Source organism: Semicossyphus pulcher, unplaced genomic scaffold (assembly GCF_022749685.1).
Source record: "Semicossyphus pulcher isolate SPU_LCO1_2020_fin unplaced genomic scaffold, fSemPul1.0.p SCAF_17, whole genome shotgun sequence".
Taxonomy (NCBI): domain Eukaryota; kingdom Metazoa; phylum Chordata; class Actinopteri; order Labriformes; family Labridae; genus Semicossyphus; species Semicossyphus pulcher.
In genome coordinates, this window is record NW_027211681.1 from 27,187,272 (window position 1) to 27,213,274 (window position 26,003).

General features: G+C 43.8%; 1 protein-coding gene across 2 annotated transcripts; it reads right to left on the reverse strand.

Moving 5' to 3' along the window:
• Window positions 1–8,999: 8,999 nt before the first annotated feature.
• On the reverse strand, window positions 9,000–25,998 carry abcc10 (ATP-binding cassette, sub-family C (CFTR/MRP), member 10). 2 transcript variants are annotated; one of them, XM_069666141.1, is made up of 22 exons: window positions 25,878–25,998; window positions 25,340–25,553; window positions 23,438–24,809; window positions 23,076–23,303; window positions 22,840–22,996; window positions 22,122–22,279; window positions 21,828–21,907; window positions 21,551–21,722; window positions 20,902–21,000; window positions 20,369–20,558; window positions 19,663–19,740; window positions 19,055–19,237; window positions 18,424–18,598; window positions 16,210–16,405; window positions 15,515–15,858; window positions 15,188–15,357; window positions 14,943–15,103; window positions 14,108–14,361; window positions 12,288–12,433; window positions 11,012–11,109; window positions 9,679–9,791; window positions 9,000–9,562 (listed from the first exon to the last, which is right to left on the reverse strand). In XM_069666141.1, the coding sequence occupies exons 2-22, from the start codon at window positions 25,513–25,515 to the stop codon at window positions 9,421–9,423; spliced, it is 4,692 nt and encodes a 1,563-aa protein (XP_069522242.1). In that variant the 5' UTR covers window positions 25,516–25,553; window positions 25,878–25,998; the 3' UTR covers window positions 9,000–9,420. The 2 variants fall into 2 exon arrangements, with proteins under 2 accessions (XP_069522242.1, XP_069522241.1); XM_069666140.1 differs by lacking the exons at window positions 25,340–25,553; window positions 25,878–25,998 and having other exon boundaries at window positions 23,438–24,721.
• Window positions 25,999–26,003: the final 5 nt, after the last annotated feature.

Genomic DNA, 26,003 nt, shown 5'->3' on the forward strand with positions numbered 1-26,003 from the left:
TTAAGATCAACTTTTGGCATGTTTATGTCGGGTGCATTTATACCACCACCAAGATTAGGACCAGAGATACCTAGGTCAGGTGTTTTTAGGTTCAGGTTAGGGCCATCTAGCTTTGGACCAGAAAGGCCAAAATCAGGCATGTTGAAGTTTGGCTTTTTGAATTTCCCAGACGGACCATCAATATCAACATCGAAGTCAGTTCCAGGACCTTTAAGATTAACATTAGGTGAATTGATATTTACACCAGGACCATCAAAGTTGCCGTCAATTTTAGGTCCTTTCAAGCTTGGTAGGCTAAACTTTGGCAATTTAAATTTTCCTTTGGGTGATCCAATGTTGACATCTGGAGCATTCACATTTAACTTGGGAGCCTTAAGGTCCATGTTTGGTAAGTCCAAGTCAGGGGCATCCAGCCCACCATTTATCTTTGGACCTTTGAGATTTAGATCAGGTGTTTTTAGATCTGTTTTTTTGTCCCAATTCGGCCCCCTTGGCAGTTTAATTGAGGGAGCATCAATATGCATGTCAGGAGCATTCAAACCCATATTTGGTTTCTTCATTGCTGGCCCTTTTAACTCATAATCAAGGCCTTTAACATTAGGCCCAGATAAGCCAAACCCTGGGATGTTGAGTTTTCCAGATGGGCTTGCAATATCCAAGTCGCCATTAAAATCTGGAACTTGAATCTCTGGTAAATCAAATTTGGGCATTGTAAACTTGGGAGCCTTGTATTTTCCAGGTGCATCCACATCTAAACCATGAGATTTAAGATCAAACTTTGATGTCTTAAGTGGCATTCTGACTTCACCTGAAGACATGTCAATGTCTGGCGCGTCTAGGTCAAGTTGTGATACATCAACACCTGGCATTTTCAGGTCTAAGTCAGGTGATCTCCCAGACAGTCTGAGCTTTGGTGATTCCACATAACCTGAAGGGTCATCCACATTTAGATCTGGGTTTTTCAGTTTCTTGGAATACTTGTGACTGAGTTTACCTGAGGGAATATCTGGGGTTCGTACATCTGGTGTCTTGACCTCAAATTCTGGACCACTAAAAGAAGGCTGCAAATTTTTCATTGTCAAGTCGACTGACTGACTATCAGTGTTCGGCATTTGTAAACCAGTTGAAGTATTGACATTTGGAACGTCGAGCTGTGAACTCTTGGCGTTGACTTTCAGTCTTGGTACCTGAGCTCCACTTAGAGAAGTCCCATTCATGCCAAGACCCATCGGTGGAAGGTTCAGATTGATACCATCTGTTGTTTCTCCGGCGTCATCAGATTGTGAATCCCCCTCAGCATTTGTGCTTGAAGTCTTTGTTTTCAAAAGTCCAAAGTCAACTCCAAGACGAGGCAGCCCCGTGTCATGCTTTAGGTTGACCTTGGATGAGCCTGGTACAGTAAGGTTGGCAGTAGCCATCTCATTCACAATGTCCTCATCAGCACTGACAAAATCATCTTTCATAAACTTCTTGATTTTGGCATTGTAGAGTTTGTTGTAGGAATCCTTCAGCATCTAGAAATATAAACCAAAACTTGGTGATTCGAACTTAACATTTCTAACAAGGTTTCTTTTTACTGTTGCCTAGCAGTCTGGGTGGGGATCAATTTTAGTATTGTTTTGATGAATGTCAATGTAATACAGATTGTAGTAAAAAAAAAAAGCTTTTAGTTGCACATTATACAAAAGTGCAGCCAGTATTAAAACTCTTCAAATTACAAAGGAACCAATTAGAACAGGAATAAGCCTTTAGCACAACATCAGAGCAATTCAACACATGTGGGCTGTGTTGTGGACCACTGAATAAAGGTAGTCAAAATACCAATTCAATTCTGTTTGACTTGGTAATATGTGTGTTCCACCTACCGACTCAGGATTCTTAGACCCCTCCACCAGGTTTCCGACGCTCTTGCTTTTGTTCCTTGAGAGGACTTGTATCTTGCCATCATATGGCGCCATTAGCTTCAGTACTTGCAACACTTCCTCCTTTGATAGGTGATCAAAATTGATTGTTGCCCCCAAAAGTTCATCCCCTGAAGAAGAAAATCAAATGTATGCATAAAACAATGACATGTTCCAGAACATTTCAGCGCTCTCATAGGTGCAAATGAAACTGTTTTACTTAAAGGATGGCCTTAGGATCAAAACCTTTAACCTGGCAACCCTAACAATATGTTTATGTTAATATTAATGTATGTTGGATTCTGTTTAGAGGAAACAAACATGATTAATAAAGCAAAAACCCAAACAAGATGTTTATTTATACAGCTATTGATTGTTTTAGCTCTAAATTTTGAAAGGTGTTACATTTTGGAAACTTCCTTTATACAAATAGAAAAGCAGATTATTAGAGAGGCCTCCAATCATAAGACACAATCTACAGCCCATTACTTTGCCATATGGTTCGATGCAAAATGTAAATTCTATCCTTACATTTAAAAGCAGTCTTTTGTGAGAATCATTTGTTTAGCAGAAGGAAAAAGAAGGTCCAGTAGCAAGTCAAGGGTCATACCTTCTCTCAGTCCCTGATTGGCTGAGGCACCATCGTTGATGCTGGATACGACCAGTCCACCCTCGTCTGATCGCTCCAGGGTCAAGGCGTCAGAGAGACTCCTTCCCCTGCGGTGAGTCGGCTGCAAGGAAAGATTCAGGGAGTGGTTAAAGAGAAGCGCTCTTTTAAATGCAATATTTATTTGAACACAGTTGCGTACCATGATCGTTGTGTCTCTGTCACAGTTGCAGTGAAAAATCCCCTCTGACTAAACCTACAGAAGGAAACAAAATGGTCAGGTTACAGATTAAGTTATTAGGAACATAGGAACATTACATACAACACTTCTTTATGGATTTGTGACTAAGAGTGCAGCTTATGAGAAACTGTTTGTTCATATCAGGTTAAAAACCATCAAAACAACAGAAGGCGCAGTTATCAGCAACATGCGCGAATCATATGAAACTTTCACCTCTCAGATCAGTTTAAGCCACAAATTTAAACTCTTTAGAAGTTTAACAATAATAATAATAATTACATAATAAATATTTTCCACAAATTAAAAACATATTGCAGTGGTGCAATATTCGTTCCTCCTAATTTCCAACTAAGAAACTATAATTTCCAATCTGTACAGTTGCACTTAAATGCAACACTGTGGGAAACTTTTTTAATTGCTGTTTTAATTGCAGACCACAAACACCTTTGGGTGGGGCAAATGTTCTTGGCAAACTCTTATGTAATGAATAAGAAATAATGCTTTTTTATTAGTTTTACTTCTTTTTTTTTTTTTACAGCAGCAAGAATGAACGCACGCAAGGGGCTGATAAAGAGCTTCTTTACAGGTTACACATGTATATTTACAGTACAAAAACAGGCAGTTTTACTGTACAAGAGCAGACGAGTGACACCAAGCTAACTCTGCAAGTGCATCTCAGGTATTTGAGTTATGGCCTTCGGGCTTTTGGGCGAGAACTGAGGAAAACCAGGAACAGGTTTATCGAGAGTGCTGCGAACAAGTGTTTTGTTGTTGGGCGTTTCCTTTCTGTAAGCACACACAGTCGAAAGTAACCACACCCACCACTTTCCAGCACAGAAATCCTGGCAGAGCGCTGGCCGACCTCCAGTAAATCCTGATACACTGTGTTCTATCAGCATCGTTTGAAATGATGTGCATGACTGAAACTGAAGCTAGTTCTGTTCAAACACCAAAGTGCACCGAAGTTTGAAACTCTGCCTTATCAAAATAAAAGTCTCATCTAAATGAAGATAAAGATCTTTGGTGAGTAAAGAACCAGTGAAGTTAAATCCGCACGCTTTTAAAAAGAGACAAATGCAGCATCAGGGAGCTTTTGTTGCAACAAATACTCATCGACGTGAAAGATTTCAAAAATCAATTGCCAAAAAATGTAATTATGTTCATCCATGTTTTAGTAAAAGTATATTTAAATATGGAACAGAATTTATATGCTGAGAAATACATGATGTGAGGAATTTTAGATACTTTCATTCAGACACGACAACAATGGAGCAATAATAACAAGTAACAAAAATGACAATATTTAAATATATATTCAAAATACGATGACAGGGGAAAACGTCTCCTTAAAAGTGTAGTTTTAATGAAAGTTTTTACATCGTGCGTTTCCTGACTGAATCTAAGAAATCCTTAACATGAACTTTGTGAAAAAGTGACACTGTGCAAAACGTCATTCAAATCTGAAGGCATTAGATTAAAAATCAGTGCATATTTAAACATGTTTTTATCAGTTTGAACACTAAATATGTCGTCTTTGTTCTGATTTCTCGCGGTGTAACGATTTATCGATATTGATCAGTTTCTTTATTCAATGATGGACGATTCAATATCATTCAGAAACATCATCCTACTCATATCATACATTTTAAAATATATCCAACAGATATATCAGCCTGTCGATATCAATAAACAGTATTTCTTAACTTTATATTAAAAAGAAAAGTCGTGTTTTTTATTTAAACATCGGAAGTTTAGTTTTAAAATTGTCAAATTGTATTTTTAGTTGTTTAATTGCGAGCTGATGTAAATGTCAGTGATTGTTTTAAATGGGTCGATGACATCATCTCAAATCAAAGTCGTATAACGGCAGATTTGTGATGTCAGCAAGTACCGCATTGTTGTTGATGTAATATGTAATTGTGATGAAATGTGTGATTTATTATTTTCTCTACAACACTCATCGCTGTCTTCTGTTTCACGAAGCTGGTTGGTCTTCTCTGACACAAAGGCGTGATACATCTTTTCATCTATAAATCCCTGATGTAACATCCATGCTGAACTGGACCACAGGACCAAAGTGGCTCTTAACTGTCTAATGCGTCAGGTACCCCGTGGCATTATTTACAACAGACTCTCATGGTGACACTCTCATTTCTGTTGGACAAATTAAGACGATTTGGTTTGTTTGAATTGTGCTTTATGTATCTCGGCATCGATGTTAAAGTCTTAAATAAAGGTTTGGATTGAATTTCAACCGAATCAGTGACAGCTGATGAAATGTTTACATTCTGCTTTATTTACATTTTTAGAATTGGGATTTTTGTATCAATGTAAATGTTGGCATTTAGCTCAAATTACACACGGCTGCAAATAACATCTGAGCAAAGGAAGCAGCTGATTTACTACTTCAAAAGTTACACATAAACCATTTTATAGAGTCAGAGTGCACATGCCTGCAGTTATGCAAGTGGAAATGTTCAGTCTGTCAGAAGGGCTGGATGTACAGAGGAGCTGGTACTAGATTAAAAAGATGCTTTTTTTTGTTTAATTGGCAACAAAATTAGTGAGACATCAGCACATTTGTAATTTGGGAGCAGAGGAATTGTTGATCGTTACAACAAGGGGCGTTCACTCTTCAGAGTGCAGAGCAGTGCGAGTGTAAGCGCGGTGTCGGTGCATCAAAATAACCTGACACGGCACTTCAAAGGGAAAGTGATTTGTTCTGTTTTTTGGGTCGAGCATGAAGCAGAGTAGATTGAGATTAAGATTAATAAAAGATGATTTAATAAACTGAAAAAGACGTGTGGAATAATTTCTCAAGGAGTCGAGCTGAGCAGTACGTGAGCTGACACTGACAGAAACTACCTGGATGACGCCACCTGAAACTGCAAACACATCACCCAAAACCTGCCACCTTAAGGACCACGCACCACGAGCGTTGAAGCCAACAGCTGGAAATAAAACCCATAAATGAAACTGACCTCGGGGTCCATCAGGCAGGTGTTCCGCCAGCTGTCCGGCCCTCTGTGTTGCTGAAAGGGTGTCAGCTCAGAGTTATCAGTCCATGCTGTTTGCTCTGCAGGCTGCGTCTGAGGAGAGGAGCGCCAGTCAGTTGGACGAATACTCGTCTCAAAGAAGACAAACAGGTTCCAACTTAAAAGTATTGCGTCCATTAACTGTCAAAGGACACACACACACACAAATTCACCTCACACACCCTCATGCAAACACACCCTGATTACCACACGCCTGCGGCTCATATGCATACAAACACAAACAAGAGCACAACTTCAATCTCTGACTCGCCTTCACTCACAAAAACAAACCTTTTTCTGATTTTCCTCAAATTTTTATTTATTTTCAACTGTTTTTATTTCTATTAAAATGTTTATGCTTTTCCTATTTTTTGCCTACTTTGAATTTATATCATATTTATTAAAAAAAACTGATGATTTTACGACTTGTCTGTTTTATTTTTCTGCCTTTTTGAAGCACTTTGGATGTTTCAAAGTGCTCTAAAAATAAAGGTTAGGTTAAATACATCAACAAATTGGTCACTCAGACACAGACACACAAATATATAAGTTCCATCCTTACAGTCAGAACGTAGACTTTAAGGAACCAGCACAGAGCAAACAAACACTCCCCCCCGACAACATGAAAACTTGGCTAATGTGAAAAAAATGCTGACCTGTGCCAAGGGAGCGGCAGGCGTTCACTGTATGAGTCACTCTGATTACAGTCACCTGTTGGGCACAAAGACTGCCGTCTGTGTGAATCTGGATGGAAAGAAAAGAGAGACTTCAGAGGCATTCACACACACTCGTTATGTAATAATACCTGGACAGGTACGGCGGAGGCTGCAGATGGACTGGTTATATAAGACGACTGTTCTCAGGCAAACCTGGTGAAAATAAAACAGGTGTGACAACAACAAAAAAAGAAACTGATTTATTGTTTATTATACTAAAGAGTGCTTTCATTATAAAGTACAAAACAAACAGAAAAAAAATCCTCCTCAAATGGTAGGGAACAGTTGCTCAGACATTACAGAGGGTCTGGTTCAGTGGCTCAGTTCAGTGGGTCATTATAACACCAGTTTAAGTAGCAATACCAGTGGAACATTAAAACTGTATGTTGTTTTAAGCCGCTATTTGAATACATACACGATATTTTTTAAAGTGATGTTTTCAGGTTGTTTCTGCAGACTTAACGCTTTTATTGGTCTTACATAACCTTCATTTAAAAAATCTGGCTTATGTCATTATGTTGTGATTTGGGATATCCTCGTAAGCAATTTGCACAATTATATCGACCAAAACAATTTACCAACAATATAATCAGAAGACCTTTGATAATAATCCTTAGTTGAACATTTCCTCTGGTTACAAAAATCAACATTTAGTTTCTCAAAAAACTAAAACAAAAAGTCGTATTTTGGATTTTGCAAGAGGTGACAAAGGGATTTAAGTTGAAAAGATTACATAAAAATATCTGTCATGAAAAAACACTTTTATTATTAATAATGACACAAAAAAATATGGCAATATTCAGCATGAATCCCAAAAAGTATTTCAAAGATAGCGTCAACATTTCTTTGGCTCAGTTAAAAATGGTTATTCTGATAGATGCTAATAAAATACATAAATCTCAGATCAATTTAACGTGAGAAACCATTTATTAAATGACAACAGACAAATAGATCTTGTCTCAACAGAAATATATAATTGCTCATCGTTGGCATACAGTAGCTGCTGAAATCAACATTATCACCCAGGAAGCGCACACATAACAGAAACAGCAGAGGACCGAGACCGCTTCCCTGAGGAACGCCAAAATACAAACTTTTCATTTCATTTGATTATTTATGAAAATGCTGAATTGAGGCTTTATTAGTAGTGGTGTATTATACTATGCATTATCTGTGCTGTGACTGACACTGAAAGCTGATGTCTTCAGAATATAGTACGTCTGTGAAGATTCTCAGTCATCCAGGTCATCAAGCTTCATATCGTCACAATAAAGCTTTCAGTTATAGCAGTCAGTGTTAAGCTGCTGCCCTATGAGCTGAGGTAGCTCTTACGGTAGGGTCAGGTAACTGTGCCCAGAATCTGTGTTGTTCCCAGCTGATGCATGAAAATCCTTCTAACCTGCAGAAGTTTAAATAATAACTCTTAAACATCGACAGACCTTCAGTTAAACCTTTAATTGAATTTCAAAAGGTCAGCACAGGAAACCTGAAAACTGAAAGTGAGATGACTCATTGAAATTAACGAATATTGAATAAATTTAAAGAAGAGAAGCTGAGGCTCTAAGATAACAGCTAATTCAAGTTCAAGTTATTTTTCACTGTGTGTGAATAGGTTGAGGATCTTTTTTGATTTAAATCTTTTTCTTCTATCTGTTGGTATTCTTCTTTCAATCATAACTAAAATAAATACATAACAGGGGTGATTAAAGTCTGTTTGACCTGTCTGACAGAACTCCCCCGCTGCACCCACAGTTTCAAACCTCGCCTTTGGGTCCACAGATCAAACACCCAGTGGGTAAAACCAACAGATGTAAATACTTCTTCATCCCCTCAGACCCTTACATCTGTTCAACCACCCTTGGTAAATATTGCTTGAATCTTTGTAAAAACATGCGGCTCCGATGCACTCTGTTTTAAACTTCTTGTCATATTTTGTACATGAAAGAGAATACCAACATATTTAAAGGTTTGAACATAGCAGAACTGTTTTGTGGGTTTCTTTTAATATTTTGGGTTAATGTTTTTGTACCCCTGGATCCTAAAAAAGTTCTACTTGACTTGATTTAATAACTCCGCAAACTCGGGTTAAAATGTAAGAAGACCGCTACTCCTTCGCATCGAAAGGAGCCACTCGAGGTGGTTCGGGCAGCCTGTGGAGGCTTTCTGGGCACGTTCGGCTGGGAGGAGACCCAGAGCCCGCTGGAGGGATTATATATCTCACCTGGCCTGGGAACGCCTCGGGATCCCCCAGGAGGAGCTGGAAAATGTTGCTGGGGAGAGGGACGCCTGGGCTAACTTCCTTAGCCTGCTGCCACCGCGACCCGGCCCCCGTATAAGCGGAAGAAAATGGATGGACGGATGGAAAATGTCTCCAAGATGTTGAAGTAGGAGCCAACAGAGACCGTGCAGTTTTATATTTCTTCATTGTCAGTTATTTACAAAATGTCCAAACATTAGTGCAACGACTGCCCCCTTCAAGAAAACATTAAAAACAATAAATGAGTTACATGATGATGGACTGGTCGAGTAAAGAGTTGTACGTAGTGATTAATTAAAACTAACTTAGCATCTTATAGCTAGTGTATGCTAATGTACGGCTTCAGTGGTAAAAAATGTCCCCATAATGAAATCAAGAGAGTAAACAACTTAAAAGAAATCGTGTTGAACATAAATTCAGGCTGTTTCAGTGTTAACATGATCAATTTAAAGAAACTAAATATAATGACCCACAGGTTATCATTTCCCAGTCCAGGCTACTTCAGTGTTCAGCCCCTCTCCGGAGCTTTCTTAACCGTTTTTTAAAGTTTGTGATGTAAAAGTGAAGCAGGGCGGTGCTGCAAAAAGCAACTTCTCTGCAAACCTTCAGGATAAAAGTATAAAAATAAATCTGTCAATTTCTTTCCTTCCACAGTCATTGTAGTCATCTGCACTCTCCTCTCTGACCAACCATCCTCTGGAAGATGGAGTGGTCGCTTTGGCAGAGAGCAGCCGGGGTGTCGAACTCCACCACCTTCCCAGCATGCATCACCAGCACCCTGTCGCAGTCCATGATGGTGTTGATCCTGGTGACACAAACATGGCATAAAAAAGCCCTTCATTAACATTTCAGTGGAAAGATGAAGAATGAGCCAAGAGTTTAAATCAAGGCTCCTAAATATGTCCATGAGACACATTTTACCTGTGTGCGATAGTGAGGACGGTCTGGTCCTGAAACGTCTCTCTTATCGTCTTTTGCAGCAGTTTGTCCGTCTTCTGATCAACGCTGGCGGTGGCTTCATCGATACACAGGACCTACATGATCAGAAACACATCTTATTTTCTATTGTTGTGAACTGAAGCCAAACGATAACAAGTGTATTGATGAGAAACAGAGAGCTAAAGCAGCGCAGGAGTTACTGAGAACGATGGTATGAAGTTGGCAGACAAAACGCAAATTGTAGGAAAAAAGAGTGCTGGAAAACGGAGGATTGCTCCCTTCAAGTGGAAGAGAGGAACTTCCCAAAGCGAAGGAGTTCAAGTAATCTCGTGGTCTTGTTCACGAGTGAGGGTAAAATGGATCGTGAGACTGACAGGCGGGTCGGTGCAGCATCAGCAGTCGTGGTGAAGAGGGAGCTGAGCCTGAAGGCAAAGCTTTTTACCCGTCGATCTACCTTCCAACCCTCACCTGTGGTCATGAGCGATGGGGAAGTGACCAAAAAGAATGAGGTTGCAGATACAAGCGGCTGAAGTGAGTTTCCTCTGCAGGGTGTCTGCGCTCAGCCTTAGAGAGAGGATAAGGAGCTCCGACATCAGGAGGGAGCTCGGAGTAGAGCCGCTACTCCTTCACATCGAAAGGAGCCAGTTGAGGTGTTGAGGGCATCTCATTAGGATGCCTCCTGGCCCCTCCAACTGGGAGGAGACCCAGGGTTGACCCGGAGCTGCTGGAGGGATTGTATATCCCACCTGGTCTGGGAACGCCTCGGGATCCCCCAGGAGGAGCTGGAAAACGTTGCAAGGGAGAGGGACGCCTGGGCTAACTTGCTCAACCTCCTGCCACCGCGACCCGACCCCGGATAAGCAGAAGATCGCAATTTTAAAAAGTTAGATAATCAGACACACTTAAACAGAACTTATGTTGTGTTTTCTGTATTTAATTGCAGTGTGAATATACTGTACATGTGTGCTGTTTTCATTGTGTCCATCACTGTTTCTTTGATGGCTAGCTAAAGTCAGAGTGTCTCGTGTGCTGCCTTTAAAATGTTAAGTTAATACACACAGTGAAGTTTTAAAACACACATGTCAGAAGAAGGGAAGGGTTGAATAGTGTAGAATAGAATACTGTAGCAAGCTAACCTGCAGCTAATGCTAACCAAACCTTTGATTAAGTAAAAATTGAAGAAACCAGAAAGACAGCGGACAGATACTTTGTTCAGAATGGATAGACATGAAGAACATGGATCCTCATTGGACTTAAATCTTTAGCAGCTGATCCCTGGACGAGTGAGGCCGTAACGGCACAGGTGAGGTCTCACCTTTGCTTGAGTGAGCAGAGCTCTGGCCAGACACAGCAGCTGTCTCTGCCCCACAGAGAAGGACTTCCCTCGTTCTCCGACCTCAGCGTCCAGACCACCTGACACACAACACACACACACACACACACATTGAACACCAGCATTAGAGAGGGAGTGTGTGTATCTGAATTATAATAGTTTTGAAGTTTTCATTATTATTTATTATCGTTTTTTATTTCAGTTTAGTTTGAGTTAGTTTTACGAGTTCATCAGTAGTTTTAGTTTAGTTTTTATTTAGTTTCAGTCTTGATTTAAAGAAGCTGAAAAGGATGCATGACATCAGATATGATTTTCATTAGTCCTTTTTTATCAGGCCAGTGTCTCTCCAGAAGCCAAACTGAGCAGGACAAAGTGGTCGCTATAGCAACCACAGTGTGAATCGAGGGGGAAACAAAAACTAAGCTTACCTGCAATTCTATTTAGTTTTAGTTTGTGTTGCGTTGTTCTCTGTAGTTTTTATTTACTTTTATTTTAGTGAACGAATTTTTCGCTGCTAGTTTTAGTTTTAGTTTCCTGTAATAACCCTGATGTTGAGTAGATATAACTTATGTTAATTATACGTAACATAATTATGAAAGGCTGCAAGGTGGTGCAGTGGTAACGATGTCGCTAGAAGGTTCCGGTTTCAAACCCGGTTCAGACGTAGTGGGTCTTTCTGTGTGGAGTCTGCATGTTCTCCTCGTGCATGCGTGGGTTCCCTCCGGCTTCCTCCCACAGTCCAAAGACATGCTCACTAGCTTCACTGGTGACTCTAAAGTTGACCCGTACGTGCGAGCGTGAGTGTGAAAGGTTGTCTGTCTCTGTGTGTCAGCCCTGTGATTGACTAACCAGGTGTAACCCCGCCTCTCGCCCAATGACAGCTGGGATCGGCTCCAGCCCCCCTCGACCCTGAAAAGGACAAGCGGTATAGACGATGGATGGACGGATGGATAATTATCAAAGCATCCTGTGACCCTGCGAAAAACTAAACCGCTCAGATGCTTAAATGTTCTGAATTAACAATCGACGCTTGTAAACAAACAGAAAAATTATGTAATTGTACCCAGGCAGCCGCTGCTCATGTGACCACACAGGAATGATGAAGGGTGGAGTGATTTAAGAACACTGAGCCAGGTGTCGTAACTCAAAACAGACACACCTCGGCTTAAAAAGCACCACTCTGATCTTTATTCACTGCGTCACCTCGTTCTGACTTCCTCGTTACACTTCTAATCCCCCCTGTCTGAGTCTCTCTCACCCATCCTGTGGACCACAGCGCTCAGGTGACACTGGTCCAGGACCTGCAGCAGCCGCTGGTCCGGGTGTCGTCCACACGGGTCCAGATTCTCCCTGATGGTCCCGCTGAACAGGAAGGGGTCCTGAGGAATAATGGCCAACCTGGACCTGCAGAGGGCGCCAACACGACACACACAAATGCATCAACTTTGACTTGTGGCTGTAATATTGATGGATATCGAAGCTGTTCAAAGCACAGATAGTCACACACTGTCACATCGACTCAAGGTTTTATCGCAGGCTGTTGCTGTTGTACACTGTTTTATGAGTATTAGCGTTAGCGCTCGTGGTGGAAAAAATAAGAGTAAATAAGTATGAGCAAATGATTTAGTGTAAGACCTACAATCATTTTAAACAGTAAATAAAAGATACCACATGTCAGAGACTCCAGTGCACACTGCAGACCACGTGTGAAGTTTTCAGTTGTATTTATTTTGTTGTTGCATCTGGACCTGGAGGTTCTACGTAAGTCACTTTGGCTTTAATGGCAGTACAGCTCCAACTGAGAGAGGCAATCAGTTGTATTCATGGCTTTTATTTGACTTTGATTATTTAAGTGTATTTTAGTCTTTTAATGTTTTGTTTTAATGTTTTTATTTCTGTTGCATCTTTGACAAAAAATATGTCGCCATGGGACAAGTCACATCAGATCGATATCTTTTAAGGATCTTTGAAGAGTGACCCTAATTTTAATTGAAATACTATTCCTGTTTGAAATGCCGTACTACACTAGGAGTACGAACTTATGTGGCCTAAATGTCGTCTGCAGTATGCAAACAAAAGCAAAGTGTGCAGGATGCCAAAAATACCCGGATGTCGTACTGATTCTGAGAAAATCTCCAGTATGCATCGGACCAGTCTGCCTCGCCTACTGTATCCCACAATGCAAAGCGCTGGAACGTCACAGCAGCAGTTAAAATGGCAGAAGAGCAGAAGGGGGCGCTAAAGATGCAGCTTTTTGCTATTGGCGGGCCGTTGTTTACTTCAGCTTTCCAGAACTGCAAACTGGCGCCTGGCGCATACTGCAAAATAAATTTGAACAGCTCCGCACGACATACCACCGCTGAACGCAGCATGTAGTATGTGATTTCTAACACAGCATATGTCTGGGGGCAGAGCCGTCGCAGAGGGGGGGCGAGGCCTTGGCACACCCGCTCAGCCACCACATCTCTGGAAGTGTTGACAAATGTATCCAGCGATCCTCGCAGTGACTTATTAAAATGATTTTCCTTTTCTCAGCACCCGACTCGTGTTTATGAAATCTGTCACGCCCTCGTGCGGCCGACATCGTGTCCCCTTCTCCTTCGTCCTTGCAGTGAGCGGCGAGATGGAGCACGCACGACGTAAAGATGCAACATCGAAAATGAAAAAAACTGAATAATTTGTTGAGTTTTATTTCAGTATCATGATCAGTCTTTAAAATGTTATGTATAGTATAGAAAAAACAGGATGCACAGCCAGGGTTGCCAGGTCTGCGGTTTTCCTGCGTAATTGTGCTGCTTTTGAAGTGTTGCTGCGGACCCTGTGTGAGGCCCTTTAGAGGCACGAGGCCCCGTGCAGCTGCACACTTCACACAGCCCAGGTGACGGTTCTGTCTGGGGCTCAAATTAGACAGAAACTAAGAAAATGGTCGGAAAATCTGAAAGGGAAATCTTCGGGTTCAATAAAATAAAGATGCCAGAAGGTCGACAAGCTCATTAAACAGTGCCTCAGTTAGAATATTTATCACCCTGCATCTTTCAAACTGTGTTGACTGATTCACATTCTCCACATCAGGCGTACCTGAGCTGAGCCAGGCCCACAGTGCTGATGTCCAGCCCGTCCAGGAGAATCTGACCCTGGTTCAGCTCCACCATCCGGAACAGAGCCAGGAACAGGGTGGACTTTCCGGAGCCGGTGCGTCCCACGATGCCCACTTTCTCCCCAGGTCGCACCACCAGACTCACCACGTCCAGGGCGTTAGGAAGGCCTTCTCTGTAGGCCAGAACCACGTCGCGAAACTCCAACCAGCCCTGCTCGGGCCATTCAGGTGGCAGCTGGAGATGAAAGAGAGAGAAATAAAGGAGAAAACGGCACATTAGCACATGTGCAGCAAAGATGTGCAAAAAATGGGTTTTAAAAGGAACATTTTATGTTCCAAATTAGAGTCTAATTATCTTTTCTTATGGATATCAGAACTTAAGATTTACAGCAAAACCATAAAGTGCTTTAAAGTCAGAAATGTGACCAACAACAGCAAACATCAGCTTCATGTTTCGTCAGCATCTGAGCAGAAGTGCACGAAGCGTTTCATATGCAACAAAAACTACATCCCCCAGCACGGGGAGGTGCTGAACGTCCGGTTTTATGTTCAGTAAAGAAACAAAGAAAAGTAAGTTAATAAATTAATATAAGAAGAGGGGCACAGAAATTAATACAATTTAGATTATCTTATTTTATACATTTTTAAGTGTAACTCAAATTTGGGTTTCCATCTGTGAAATGAAATCATAGGGATGTAAAAACATGAGGCTAAACTTGTTTGGATCCACTGCTCTTGACCTCATAATACCTCCTCTTTAATAGCTGTATTAGATGTATGAGCATCAGTCTGTGGCCGTGCAGCCGCCGGTCTAACCTGTGTGTTCTGCTGCTGTGGCTCGCTGGGCAGGCCGGTGGAGTACTCCTCAGTCCTCTCCACGCTCACCAGCTGCATCTCAGTCTGAGTGAAGCTGAAGATGAGGCCGGTGAGCACATTGGTGATGGACAGAGCGTAGGACAGGGACAGACCCACCAGACCTGACGGGAACAACACAGGATATGAGACTGAAACTGATCTTACAATTACTGGTGCACTGTCACTAAACTCTGCCGTGTGCTCACCTGGATCCACAGAGTTATACTGGTGCTGCACCACAGCGATCACCCCGAGGCCCGTCACCACGGCGACACCAATCAGCTGCAGCCGGATCTCCAGCCACTGCATGGCGGCGTTGCTCAGGAACAGGCAGCGCTGGTTCTGCTCCAGACGCCTGGCGCTCTCCTCCTCAAACCTGCAACAACAAAACGCCTTTCGTCTGAGCTGCAATTGACAATATTAAAGACAGAGTGAAATCATGCAGAAGGCAGAAACAGTTAGGTTAGACTGCTGATTCAAGTGTGTGTTAAAAACAAGTATTTATGAGGCTGTAAAAAGGTCTCGTCTCTCACCTGGCCGAGCTGCCGCTGGCCCGGATAGTTCCCAGCCCCGTCAGCGTCTCAGAGAAGTGCGAGTAGACGGGCGACAGAGTGAGGCTGCACAGGCGCTTCAGCTCCCGGGAGGTGTGTCTGTAGTAGTGCTGCGTGCGTTGGTAGAGCAGAGTGAGGGGCAGCAGGGGCAGGAGGACCCAGGGGAGGCCGTAGCTTATCACCACCAGCGTGCCCAGCAGGCCGAAGACGTTGGCCAGCAGGATGTTCAGGATGAACGGCAGGCTGTCGTCCACGCTGTACAGGTCCGAGGAGAAGCGGTTGAGAATGCGACCCATCGGGGTGGTGTCGAAGAAGGTCACCGTGGCCTAAGGGAGGACGTAAACAGGAAGTTATTTTTTTGGTCCTTTATTAGATCGTGAAAATTGTAGAGGGACCAGAGAGAGGAAGAGAGGAAGAGAGGGAGGATGCCATGCAGCAAAAGGTAAGGTAAGGTAAGGTTAGCCTTGGGACATGGGGCACGCTCCATCAGGTTAACTACCAGGGTGTCCCGTTGGTTAATATTTAAAGCTTCAAAATAATTCAGGCAGGTTCATCCTATTTTCATATTAATGGGTCGTACGTTGTAGCATCTTTCAGCTCATTGTTTTTGGTGTTACTGCAGTGTTACGCTTCAGTCGGCCCGGGGAGGCAGACCGTGCTTCAGAGGGGGGGCTCACCTTTAGGACCCGGTCCAGCAGTCTGTTGTGGATGGTTGTGGCGGCGCAGATCGCTCCGTAGGCAAAGAGGAAGGCTCGGAGGGCGGTGAAGACGGTGTTGGCCGCGGCGATGGAGCCGTACACCGTCAGGTAAAACTTGACATCAGAGCTCAAGTTGCTTGAAGGTAACGTTTCCATCGAGAAGGGCAGAGGAGACCTGCAGGTGCAGATGTTAAGGTTTTATGAAGACAGGTAAAAGTTAGCACACCTGATTAGTTCACTGTAGTACCAAAACAAATGTAGCTTAAATACTAAAATACATCACTTCATGTTTCAGCTTTGCCTCTCTGAGATACACAATGCTGATTTTCAGACCTGCCTAATACGTGTTTGATAACACACACTCTGGAGACAATTAAAAACTTATATATAAGCATAAAAACTGTATTTAAAAAACAGTTATTGTATAAAGATAATCTTAATAGAGATCTGAAAAAAAGGCAAAATAATATCAGTTCAAATCAGATTCAAAATCTGCCTCGATATTCATTTTATTTTGTTCTTAAGTGAATTTATTTTGCTGCTCATTTTGGTTTTTACCTCGACAGCCAGGAACCCACTTCTTTCTCATTCAATTAAAAAGACCACTTACATTAACCCTCCAGAGGAGAGCACTACGAAGTTGAGCCCTAACCCAGAGTTTTCTGTGTCACAAAGCTGGCTCTCCTTTAACCTGGCATCACCATGGTAACTTACTCTGACCAGCTAACCTGGTTGGGACCAGGTTCTCTTTAGAGTTTGGGCTTAAAGCCGGCTGCAAAGAGCCGTCCTGTCATTAATAATGTTCTGACGATGTTCTCTGCAGGTAATATGTTACAATGTTACCATTTCATTTAGCAGACGCTTTTGTCCAAAGTGACGTTTTTAGTTTTTATTTTCTTGGCTTTTTCTGCCTTTATTTTAGAGCAAAGGGCAAAGGGCCGAGGCTGCTGCATCGAGGACTATAGCCTGTGTATATGTTCACCGATTTAACCGCTGAGCTAAACCGGCGCCCCAAAGCGACGTACATCTGAGAGTTAATACGACACAAGCAACGATCAGGACAGGAGGGAACGAAGTCAGGAAGAGCCGACAAACAGCTTCAGTGTGATCGGACAGGCAGAGTATAGGGTGTGTTTTTTTTTTAAGAATAATAATCATCATCAGCAACATCAACAAGATCCTCGATGTCATCATCATCATCAATAGCATCAGTATGATTAAGGTCAGAGGTGTTCATAAAGAGCTGAGTCTTTAGCTTCTTAAAGGTCAAAGGGACTCAGCGGACCGAGTGGAGCTTGGCAGCTCGTTCCACCACCAGGGGGCGACAGAGGAGAAGAGTCTAGTTAGAGACTCGCTAACTAGACTCTTCTCCTCAGTAGTAATATGGATCCCCAGCTGAGGTTATGTGTGTAAGGAAACTTCTGGAACGTGACTTTACGTATGTAAAGACAGAGAAAGAAGCGTTCAGTTAGTGATGAATATAATAAGACCCCCGTCCAGTCGCCCTCTTCTCGTTTAAACCTGTTTGCTTTGCTTTGGGTGAAAGTCCTGCAGATCATCCAAACAGTGAAAGAGCGATGAGGACGCAGCAGCTCAGGACACCTGATCACGTTTTCATGTTTGGTCTCAATGTGCCGCCAAGTCCGTTTCACACGGCGGGTTTTGCAGCTAAAACAAAGATGATAAAACGGACGAGTCTGTCGATGTTTATCACAGATTAAATCTAATTAACTAATTTGAATTCTATTTGAACAAATGCTAAAGTCTTTTCCACTCGTTTGTCATTAAGTGTAGTATCTGACTGAACTACAGTTCCTGATGACTCTACTGACGTCCTGTGTGTCATTATTCAGAGTTGTGCTGTGTGTAGAGGCCTGAGAGCGTTTGAGAGCTAAAAACATTGATGCATTAAAAGAACACATTTCTGCAGCGTTCCTCTCTCGCCTTTTTGCAGCAGCACTGTTGGTTTTTACCGTAATACGTTTTTATATTTTCATCACCGCTCATTTAAACAGTCTGACTGAAGCAGCTGATGATTGCTCCTTGTACTGTGGATGAAGCGTCAAATGACACGCCCCTTTTGTTGTGAGCGCGCTCAGAGCCGGAAGCAGAAAGCCTGAGTTAACAGAAAAACCACCTTTGTGATACCCGTTATCTCCAGCTGGTGCTTCAGGCTTTGTTGAGCCAGCTTACCCAAAGAAAGCCGGGGTATGTTGAACCGGCTTCGTCGTGTACCCCTCTGGTGAGAAGAGCAGCAGGTGAGGCGAGCTGAAGGCACCAGAGGAAGAAGCGTCTGTTGTGGCAGAGCCGTTGTTCTTCAGCTCAGAGATCCAGTGAGACAGCCACCAGTCAGACACATTCTTAGAGGCTGAACAAAAACAGAACAGGAAGTCAGAGAAATCTGTTGATAAAATTCAACACTAAAGCAAGGCGGCCAGGCCACAGCTGAAAGACCAAACTGGTCTACTTTAAGTTCCAGGGACTTTTTTTACCCCTAAAAAGTCTCTATGCTAAGAGTAGTACTTTCCGATAGTGCTGAAACGTCCGGGTACTACAGACACTACTCCAGACGATCTTCCGAGGTCTTTAGTGGGGGAGGAAACGCAGACACTAAACGGCTAAAGGAACCTTTTAGTCCACTGAAAAACGATACACAAAGACCCAGAGCTCACTGGAGGGATTATATATCCCACCTGGAATGGGAACGCCTCGGGATCCCCCAGGAGGAGCTGTCCATCCTGAAGACAGATTTGATCTCACAGACCTTTCTTGTTAAATAAAGGCTAAAGAAAATCAAATCAAATCAGTGGTCGTCGATCCGAACCTTGCATGAGGAGCAGAGACATCAGGATGGAAGCAGCCAGCACTCCGCCCACAGCAGCCCAGTAGGTCCTGTAAACTCTCCACGCCAGCCCGCCCGCCTGCTTCTGCTCCGCCCCCGAGGGGTCAGGGTCATCGTCCACACACAGGTCAGGGGACGAGCCCGGCCCCTCTTCCTCCTGCTCCACTTGAAACCAAGACAGACAGAGCTACATCAGCCTGGATTCATGATAAACCATCTTACAAACAACACTGCACGCGCAAATACAACCATCATGAGCCGGCTGTAATGAGAGGTAAACAAAGTGAGCTGATTTGATGTAAGAAAAACAGTTTCAAGATCCAGAAAGAGCGACGACTATAGTGTTAATAAAAACAGTCGGATCAGCAGCTGGCATTAAGCCTCTAAGAGGCAGCTCTCCTTCGAGCAGCTCTGTGAGACTGAAACATTACTACAACCTTAGTTCAGCATAGTGACATGATGGAAGGCTTTTTTTAATGTAAGGATTCAAAATGTCTAAAATACTGATCCGGCTTCCACCAGAAACTCATCCTTCTGCAGGCTGGTGTAACTCAATCTTAAGCCTTAAATCCAGCAGCAGGTGAACGTACCTTTCTCTTTCATGTTGTGGTCATTCTTCCGTTTTTTGGGCAGTGCCTCGACCAAAGGAAGGATTTCAGCAGGTGTGCCTGTTTAACAGGAAAGGAAGAGTGGAACACACAGGGACTGTGATTATATACACTGCGTCTTGTCAGCGTCTGCTAGAGCGTGTTTTATTCTGGTCGGTGAGAGCAGAGCAGATTTAGCTCTTCTCTTTCAGCTGTAGCGGGTCAGTGCGGGGATCTGGAGGCTTGGACGTGTGTTCTGTTTTTTTCACTGATTCCTTCTTTGTTCGTATTGTTTATTTAACTGTGTATCAAACAGCTTTTTGTTTCTATTACTGTCAGCAGCGTAAGCAAGAAACGTCCGTGCCTGCCCGACTATCAGCGGTATCTTCCTCCCCATCTCCACTGAAACCTGCAGGGTTGTTACGCAGGTTCTACAGCAACCTTTAACATCACATTCCCCATCAACTCTGAGATGTTGTTTCCTCTTCCCTTTAATGCTCACTGTTTATTTTAAAGGCTCAGCGCCTATAAAAGCTCCTGTTACTAATATAAACATTCAGAGGTCCTGCTGCTTCCCCGAGCTGATGTCCGGCCTTTGTTTGAGGCTGAAGCTGCACAACTTTAAAACTCATGTCTCAGAATAAACATCATAATAACGTGTTGTTGTTAAAGTCTGAACGCCTGAAACACCCGTCACGTTTGTTTCTACCTGTCTTGATGATGGTCCCGTTCTCCATGAGGACCACCACGTCGGCTTTGTGCACAAACTCAATGCGATGAGTGCAAAGGATTCTGGTCTTTCCCTTCAGCACCTCCGTGATGCATTTCTTCATGAGGTGCTCGGCCACGTCGGTATCGACCGCTGCCAACGGGTCGTCCAGGAGGTAGATGTCTTTGTCCTGAGGAGGGGAAATTAAAGGAGAGCGTTATCACAAGATGCACCTGCTCATTTCATTTTGATGCGAGCAGCAGCTGGGACATGGACAGCGGAGGGACGTGCTGTTCTGGGCTGACTGAAGACCAGTCGTGCTGCTGCATTTTAGATCACCTGCAGAGGTTTGACATGCAGGGAGGCATTACTCAACGTTTCTTGCAAACTTAATTTCATCCATAAGAATCTAAAAACGTTTATATTGACATCTACCTGATACATCACAACATGTCAGTGTAATCAAAGCAACAACAAATAAAGACTCGTTTGTTCGTGTCAGCGCAGACGGCAGCTTTGTGCAGCGGACTGACCATGTAAACAGCTCGGGCGAGGGCCAGCCGAGCCTTCTGTCCTCCGCTCAGAGTCACTCCGTTCTCTCCCACCTCGGTCTTATCGCCGTTCGGCAAAACCTGAAGACACATTTTACAACACATTTATATGTTAAAGTGATAACCTCACAGATTTCCATCTAAATACATGTCTGTTAAGTCTCTATCTCTGAATGAGGTAACACAACAGTGTTTCAGCCGATGGCCCGCTGATGAAAGCCTTTGCATTTGCAGAATTATAGACTGGAAAAAATCACAAGCGGCGCCCAGTCAGTGACGCGTTTTAGGGCTGCTTCTCCGCTCTCTACAAGTGTTGTGAGTAAACAGTAATCTACTATGGCTGAACAAACAAAGAAAAGATGGATGACTACAGATACAACTTCAACAACAAGTGAAAATCCAAAGAAGAAGAAACAAACTTGACGCTCAGATGAAGCAAACAGTCTGAAAAGGAAAGCGACCGTCAGCCAGGAAAATCAAGAGTTACAACCGGAGCCGACCGTGGACGTCACACATGCAGCACTGTCTGTCTTACCGTTTATCACCACAGGTGGCGCCAAAGAGAATGAAAATGAGATCTTGGAGATAATAACTTTATGGAGGAGATTGTAGGAGCGTGTAGTAATCATACATTGAGGTCGTCAGAGAGTGCACAGGCCTTGACCACAGCTTGGTAAAAGGCAGGGTCGTAGTCTTTGCCAAACAGGATGTTATCTCGTACTGATGCATGCTGGATCCACGGCTCCTGAGACGCCAGACCGAAGCCTGCCTCTCTGTCTGCAACGTACACCACTCCTCTCAGCCTGCACAGAGAGGAGAGGACTGGTGAAGCTCAGAGTTATAAGTTGGTAACTCACAGCTTTGATCTCATTCTGAATATTTTAAATAAAGATGCAGAGGTGTTGTACCTGCTGAGTTCCCCAGTGAGAGCAGCCAGTAAGGAGCTCTTCCCGCAGCCGACCTTCCCCACAACAACAACCAGAGAGCCCTGAAGCACAGACAAGTCGACGTTAGTGCTCTGACCGGCACACTGACGGCAGAATCAGCATCAAACAAGATCAAATAAAGATCTGTAATTCCCACCTGAGTTACATTACATTCCTGTGGGCGGTTTTATTTCACAGTTACGTTACACATCAAACATATCTATATTAATGCATTACATTCCAGTTAAACTATATGTGTAAACAGAGAGCTATTACCTTGCTTATGTGCAGATTGAGACTGTGCAGCAGCAGACTCCCTTTAGCAGCTCCTCGTTCAGCTTCTCCCTCTTTGCTTTGGTTTGGACCGTCCGGACCCAGCCAGGAAAATGTCCCCTGACTCAACAGCACCGAAGTCTGACTGTCTTCAGGAGTCACTACGACACAAAGGGGGAGTTTCATCCATCCGTTATCTATACCGCTTCGTCAATCACGCAGAGACAGACAACCTTTCACGCTCACATTCACACCTACGGGTAAGTTAAGAGATGAACCTAACGAGCATGTGTCGGGACTGTGGGAGGAAGCCGGGGGAACCCACGCAACATGCAGGCTCCACACAGAAAGGACCACGACGTCTGATTCAGACTGGGAACCTTCCAGCTGAGAGGCGACAGCGCTAACCACTGCAGCACCGTGCAGCTAAAGATATGATAATATACATTTAAAATAACATTTAACATCCTAATTTCTAACTTTTTGGACAAATTACTCCTTAAACCTTTTAATTGTAACATTTAAAGACACGATTCTGGATGTGGTGGTTTATAAATAAGGGTAGAATTTGTCTGTGGAACATGTTTAATAAACTGTGTGACCTGTTTTAACCACTCAGAAAAACCTTGACAGAGACAGACCACATGGGATAAAATAAACACTGACCTTTCGGCTCATTGATTAAACACAAAAACACACAGACTTGAAAGCAGCGGCCTACCCAGGGCGTAGTACGCCTGCAGATCCTGGTTGGTCAGTTTGAAGAAGCGTTGGATTCGCTCCAGAGACACTTTGGCCTCCAGGATGCCGTTGAGCACCCAGGGGAAAGAGTTGAGCGGGATGATCAGCATGCCCACCAGAGCCAGCGTGGTGAACACCTGCAGGGGGACAAAGACCACTGAGTCTCCTTCCAGCTCACTGTTGCATCCACACAGTTAGTAAACAAAGCTTCCCCACCTTGGCCGCTGTCAGCTGGTGTCCCAGCAGCACGTAGGTGACGAAGGTGAGGATGGAGATGACCACAGGCAGAGCGGCCCAGGTGTAAACACACAAGGCATCCAGGTACCTGATGGCCTTCAGGTGGGACAGCTCCTGTTTACGACAGTCGGCAACCTTCTGAGTGAAATGAGGTTCCCAGTTGTAGAACTTGATGACACGAATGCCGAAGAGGATCTCTGTCATTAACTGGGAAAGAAAAGACACAGACGTAATGATCTGAATCTTTCTGACATCGGCTGCATAAACACGGACTTTCTGAAACCCTCGCGCTGCGATAGGATCGAATGGATCTTTTTATCTTTCCTTACAAATGTTCTCACCTTTACTCTGCTGTCCTTGTGCCTGAGCATGTCTTTGTTGTTGCTGAGGATACGGGAAGCGAGGAACTTGTTGAATGGCACCAGCAGCAGCGCTACACAGAGCCCTCCGAGGAAAGCCACGCCCACCTGCAGGTGCAGCAGGTAGAGGGTGATACTAAAGCGGAAGGGCAGGCTCCACAGATCGTGGAAGCTGTTGAAGAAGTTGACTACGCGGTCTGTGTCCGTGCTCATTAAGTTCACCACCTCACCCAGAGTGAAGCCGGCCAGGCTGCAGCCGCTGACCCGCAGGGCTTTGCCGTAGATTGCCGACACGAGAGAGGCGCGTGCTGACAGCGCCACCTTGGACACCTCGAAGACGAAGATGTTTCGGAGGAAGGAGGTGAGAAGAGCGGTGGCAAAGAGCCCCAGAACGCACCAGGCACCCCAGCTGACTGGAGCTCCCTCTTCCTCCATGAAGTTCACCAGACTGCTGAGAAGAAGGGGTCCTGTAAAGCTCAGCATGTTGACCGTCACCTTCAGCACACCCAGGAGGTAGTACCGCAGCCCGAACGCCTTGTGCAGCACCCTTAGCAGTCCTACATCCCCCTCCAGCTCCAAAGGTTCCTCCCGATAGTGAGAACTCCAGGTGCCGCTCAGGAGGTTCCTGCTGACCGGCCTGGGCCACTGATCCTGCCCGTCACTGACCGCTGCCCCTCGTCTGCAAGCTTCCCAACACTGGTGGAAGTATCTACACACCACAGTAGTCCGAAGTTTCCGAGGGAGATGATAAACATCAGCTGGTCTGTCCAGCTCCCCTCGCTGCCCTCGCCTGAGGAGAGGAGTCAACCACAGGTAGAAGAGCCGAGAGAAGCAGCTGCTCCCGTCCTCAGCCACCGTATCACCTGTATCCGGCTCTGTGCTCTCTTGGATGAGCGGGGATCCATCCACATCGTTGATGTACAACGTATATCCAGCATCGCTGATGCAGGGAAACACAAATGCCAGAAGATAAACCAAAAGAGGGAGCGTTCGGGCTGAGGCGAGGACAAAACGTGTAAATTTAAGAGGTTCTGTGAGGTTCAAATATTCCTGATTGTTGCAGTAAATTATCAAAGTGAAGACCAGGTTTGGAACAGACAGAAGAACCAGCAGCAGCAGCAATGTTGGTCCTCTGGTTCTCTTATAAGCCGTCCTCTGGAGCACCGCGATGGCACTGAAATGGACCAGCCAGGCCAGGATGGCACAGCTGTCAGCCAGGACGTCCAGGTACATGTCGGCCTGCTGGAGGAGGCTCACCAGGACGACGTCTGCAGTGAAGAGCAGCACAGCCAGCACGGCAGACACCGACCTGAGGGTCCAACCACAGGGAGTAGACGACTGCAGGAGGTTGCATCTGTAAAGCAGAACCAATTTAAGATACAGATAGAGCGATGTAGATTAGAGGAGTATCAATTAATCTACACCTGGACTGACTAAGTTAACTGGACTTATATTGAGAGATATTCAGAATAATTTGTCCACCCATCTTCATACATGAGAGAGGCAGAATATTAAAATAGTTTATATAGTAATGGTCAAAAACTCCAGTAAAACAGCACCAGCATCTAAAACACAAACGGAAAGCAGAATCATTTCCTTTCTGACGGTGTCGACAAAAACATTTTAAACTTCATGAAAGTAGATTCAATGGCAGAGATGTTTTATAGATGACATATGAACGTGCAGGAGGAACTGAAGTAGCTGGTGCATGTACCGCTATGTTATATTTATTAGTTTGAAACACAGCTTTGCCTCAACAAACCTTTTAATTATTTTTCAAGGACTTTATACCCATCAGCATCACTAAATAATGATCAATGATCAATCAAGACCTAGATGTGATGTCAGAATAAAATATATATTTCTCTGTTAGGCATGACCTACCGTGCAATGCCAAGGTAGCAGGCACTAAAAACAGCCATCCCTGCATGGGGCAAGGCTCCGAGGACGAGCTGGTTAAAACAGGGGCTGACGTGTCCATCCTGCCACACGGGGAAAGGATCCTGCTCGTCCGTATGACAGAAGCCTGCCAGCAGCTCGGCTGGATCAAAGTGACTCATTCCTCCTCCGATTTAAATGCAGTCATTCTAGAAAATATCTAAAGAGCAGAAAACAATACTAATGACTTACTGTGAAGAGGACGAGTGGGTGAGAACAGTCATTTTTCTGTTCTCTTTGAGGTTTATGTTTGCAGAAAGCGAGATTTGAGCTGCACTGACTGTTTTAAACAGATTTAAATACATCTTTACCAAATGACCTGTTTGTCAGATATAACTTTCTTCTGTGAAGTTATTCAGCTAGTCAAATTGGGACGGCCTTCAAATAAAAGAGACCGTCACCATTTAAAACATTTCAAGAAGAAGAAGAAGACAGGGTTGCAAAGTAAGACACCAAATATAAAACATTTAAGGTTGTCACTTACATTTGTAGGTAATTTTCCATCATAAATGCTTGTCCTCACTGACCTTTAACCATTTAGTCATGCAGCAGAAAAAAGAAAACATTTTCAAACGACAGACGCAGAGATCTCATGGTTTCCTGACCGAAA

Excerpts from the sequence above, each read along its gene's own strand:
- abcc10 (XM_069666141.1), bottom strand. The coding sequence starts at position 25,515 with ATGAGTCACTTTGATCCAGCCGAGCTGCTGGCAGGCTTCTGTCATACG. Across the intron at positions 21,723-21,827 it reads CTCACTGGGGAACTCAGCAG|GCTGAGAGGAGTGGTGTACG; the intron begins GTACAACACCTC and ends CTCTCTGTGCAG. Across the intron at positions 15,358-15,514 it reads GCCAGCGGCAGCTCGGCCAG|GTTTGAGGAGGAGAGCGCCA; the intron begins GTGAGAGACGAG and ends TTGTTGTTGCAG.